The sequence below is a fragment of the Blennius ocellaris genome (genome assembly GCF_963422515.1).
Source record: "Blennius ocellaris genome assembly, chromosome: 24".
Classification (NCBI taxonomy): Eukaryota; Metazoa; Chordata; class Actinopteri; order Blenniiformes; family Blenniidae; genus Blennius; species Blennius ocellaris.
In genome coordinates, this window is record NC_137673.1 from 9,903,816 (window position 1) to 9,908,270 (window position 4,455).

The 4,455-nt window shown below is 44.8% G+C and overlaps 1 protein-coding gene across 1 annotated transcript; it reads right to left on the reverse strand.

Annotated features, from left to right (window-relative positions):
• Positions 1-1,926: 1,926 nt before the first annotated feature.
• On the reverse strand, positions 1,927-4,455 carry LOC308147537 (claudin-10-like; the record flags this gene model as incomplete). Its single annotated transcript, XM_080519750.1, has 6 exons — positions 1,927-1,947; positions 2,089-2,221; positions 2,296-2,383; positions 2,495-2,656; positions 3,105-3,244; positions 4,364-4,455. The coding sequence occupies 6 exons, from the start codon at positions 4,453-4,455 to the stop codon at positions 1,927-1,929; spliced, it is 636 nt and encodes a 211-aa protein (XP_080375876.1).

The following is a 4,455-nucleotide window of genomic DNA, read 5'->3' on the forward strand; positions in this document are numbered from 1 at the left end:
CTCCTGAAACATCAACTTCATCTTCTTCTCCTCAGCCTGCAGAACCAGCAAACCACAGTTAGCAGGAGGTGCTAACTACAGGAGAAGACACCAGCTTCCCTCCAGCAGGACAACAACTGAACTCCTTCAAGGAAGTGGGAACAACTGGGCTTTACCTGAGATTAGTTAAACCTGATGCTATGCATAGAACTGTTTAACTTTATGAAGATGTGTTGATTCTGTTACAGTGATTGCGTTCTTTTGATAATGATATTAGGCACCGTTATCAACTTGTAAACCACCGTTAGCTCTGCCACAGACACAGGGTCTGCATGCTAATCTTTGTTTTACTAACTTGTTAACTCACAATCCTACACATATCACATCAAAGACAACATCACACCGCAACCGAACACCATCAACAAGACAAATCGCATTCACATAAACTCATTTTCGAAATGGTTCTCTAGCAGAGACACACAGGATGTTCCATTGTTCCCCAGCACATGGTGGAGACCCAGGACAGACTTCCTGCTCTCTGATAACCTCCATTTGAATGTAGTTTCTTGTGATCCGCCATCTTGTTTTGTAGTTCCATCACACGTCTCACACATAGACTCCCTCCACCTCTCTCTCTCTCTTTTTCTCTTCACACACACACACACACACACACACACACACACACACACACACACACACACACACACACACACACACACACACACACACACACACACACACACACACACACACACACACACACACACACACACACACAGCTGTATATAAGTGGTTAGAATCTGTGTTTTACTTGTATTCACTGTAAATAAATATAATTTTTGGAACTCCAAAATACTTCAACCTTTACTGTTTATTCTGGTAATTGTAATTAATTTAACTATTAATTCAAATTCCTGATTAACTGTTTACTATATCTTATGAGACTGATATAACTGACTTGGCTATAATTTCCTGTTAAGACAGGTGGAGCTCCGAGGTATCTGATATAGATCAGATTAAATTTCAATAACATTATTAATAACTATCATTAATCATTATCGATAGCCAACAACAACACAAATAGTGATCCTTATGAGGTAAGAAATCCCTACATATATATACTGTATATATGGCGGATTCACCGAGAGTTTATAGAGACAGCTTTTGAAAAGGTGATATCATCCTCAGATTGCAGATATGCAGATTACACCCGCGTAACATTTTGCCATGCGGGTGTAATCTGATCTTGTTGACTGTTGCTTCCTTTAAGCGTTATGTCACTGCATGCATTTGTGGGATGAGCAGCAGAGCTCAGCATTTGTGTTGAGCGCAACAAAAACCAGCCAAAATGGCAAAGAAGTCATTTCTTTCATTTTTTATGTTGCATTTCAAGCAAACACTGAATTACACTGAAAGGAAACTACATTTAAACCTTTTATACTGAAATTATCATTGACTCTGTGGAAAAACTCTTAAACTCACCAAAGCGACAAATATATCATGATTTAAAGCTTAAAGAATTGGATGTATTTTAGCTACATTTCTTTTCGTTCGAAATTCAAAGAATTACACTATTCAACGATTATCTAAATGCGTTGTTAATTAAAATGGAATTAAATACACAGATTCTATATGACCGGGTGAGTCAAACAACCACAACTGAAGCCATCCTATACGCAGTGACTCTCCATCTGTTTGACTCGCCATCCACCTTCCTTGACTCTTCTTTGGTCGAGTCTCCTCTCCTGTAAGAACAACGTCCAGTCAGAAACACTTCAGCCTCGTTTCCACATCACAGTATTTGCTGGCACGGTACAGCACAGGATTGGGTAGTACAATATGGTACAGTACAGGACGGGGTAGTACAATACGTTACAGCACAGGACAGGGTAGTATAATACGGTAGAGCACAGGAGAGGAGATTCAGCAGGAGCCGAAAGCTACTGTTCAAAATGAGAGTTTTCCAAGCTGTGTGCCAGAGAACGGAGGCTCACAGCTTTACTCGGGTGCCTTACCTTACCGCACCGTACCGTACCTCACTGTACCTTATCATGCCTTATTGTACCGTACTGCGCAGTGGAAATAACTTTTTTTGTCCAGCCGACAGACTCTCGGCAGGGTTTTATTCAGAAACCTGTTTGGCTGCTTGACTCTGCAGGCAGTTGCACATTGAATTCCACATCCCAGTAAGACGAGGACGGCCCCCCCCAGGCCCACGTACAGGGGGGGTCCCAGCTGGTAGCTGAGGGGAGAACACATACAGAACCAAAGCTTCACTGGTTTAAAGAACGAGGGTTGCTTGGACTTGCGGGTTACCTCAGGTCAGTCGGATCTACTCTGCTGTGTAGAACAGCCGCGGCCACTGTATTTACGTACACAGAATAAGCCGCCACGGCCGAAACGCCTGCATGCGGGGAGATTGGACGACACGTGGGAGACGAGGCGTGAAGAGAGGAGCGGGGGTGTGGGGGGAAGGTGTAGAGAGAAACAGCCACGGTACACAGATCACACTCACAGCCGGTCGTCTGGAAAGCACACGCCGTTAATAACATCCTGTCCTTGGCTTTTACGTCCCCGCCGAGTCGCGTGCACTCCATACCGAAGAACGTCAGCGCGGTGCCCAGCGAGCCGAGGATGAGGCCGGCCAGTAGGAGACCCCGGACCGCCTGGACCGAGGCTGGCAACACGGAAACACACACAGTCACTATCGTAACTTGCATCATCAGGGATTATATCAGGGTCTCCCGCAAAGTCAGGTTACACCGGGGCAGTGTTGCCACAGTTGCCTTGAAAAAAAGTAAACTGATTACTGATGAGTTGCTTTACTGACCACTTGTTTTTAAAAGTACAAGTACAAGTTACTTTTTTAGGTCATGTCAGCAGCTTGCCGACAACTCTCCCCGCCGTCTCAACGTGAAAATGACAACCAGCTTTGATAAAACTCAGGAAGAGGGAGGGGATTCCCAGAGTCGACACGTCGCTGAGAGTGGAGAAGGGTGCGGGTCAGGTGCGAGAGCATGAGGAATGAGAAGACTGTGTATGTGTGTGTGTGTGTGTGTGTGTGGGGGGTTCCATCATAGCATGTGAGCTATTTGCTGAGACGCTGGTTTTAACAGTGGTCTCACCTTTCACCGTCCACAGAACCCCAAAATCCACACAGTTGACCACAGCAGTGGAGTCCTCGTAGCAGTCCTTCCACAGGTCGGACCAGTACCAGGCTGTTGCCACCACTGAGGAGCCCCCCCGACCTCCCACCTGGGCCACCCTAGGAGAAGAAGTGGTAGTCAGCACCCCCCACGACCACTATTCAGTCGTACCATATTGCCTACTTTTTTCCCCCTTAGACTGACGAAGCCACGACCCGTCCTATGCGGCCTCTGATTGGCGAGTACTCACTGCATTCACCGATTACGTTGGTCAAATTTCGGCATGAGGACTGATGGGCCAATCAGAGCAGAGTAGGGCGGGTCAGGCCGAGATATTGACTTGAGAGAGTATGTCACTTCTGATGGGTATTAAGTTCAGGTATTGTTTTTTATTGTTAACTAAACATTGTTTTGTTACATTGCTTTGTTGATTTATTTATAAACATGTTCAAAACAATACATTTATTCCAAAAAATTATTAGAATTTAATGATTAAAATTTGTTTTCCAGGAGTACGATTGCCTATCATGACTTCATGCTTCTCGTTACACTGCCCCCTACAGGCTTGGCATGCACATAGCAGCTCTGAACCCACCGGGTTGTTGATTGGTTTACTTGATCTTTAATCCTTGAAGGGTTAAAACTTCAAGTCTGTATAACTCCATGAGGGTTGATCTGGAATAATGAGCTTAATAATCATGGTCACACACACAATTACAGAAAGATTAATTTCTGGAACGCAGAACCACTCAATGCCGTCATGGCGATGAATTAATGTTCCTCCGCGTTTGTGATTGGTCAGACGCTGCAAACTCTGCTGGTTTCATGCGAACGCGCACTGATTCTGAAGGGTAAAACTCGCGAGTCGTCTTCTAAGTCACTGTTTCTAAAACAGGTCATTTAGTGTCATAGTAGGTACATTTCTGTGAAGAAGCGTTTTTTTCTTTTCAACTTCACTGCTTATTTCTCACTTCAGAAAAAACATTTCTCTGAACTATTTCAGTTAAAAAAGAACAAGTTTGTGGAAAAAATAAAACTACCAATAAGGACATTAAAACTATCAAACATACTCAGTCGTGCCACTATACGGGGGCCGCCATGTTTTTTACTGGCGCATGAACCAAAGGAACTCTTTCCCATGGCGGAGGTGTGCATGCACGGTAACAGCGCTCTGTAGCCTCTGACGGTCCCACCTTTTGAGAGCCAGTAAAATAAAACAAATTCAAAAACGGTCTTACCTCCAGCGGTCCATTGCGAGGGTGCAGCCCACCAGGACCCAGTACACTATGAAGAGCAGCAGAGCCACAATCTGAGCCCCCCTCCTCCACAT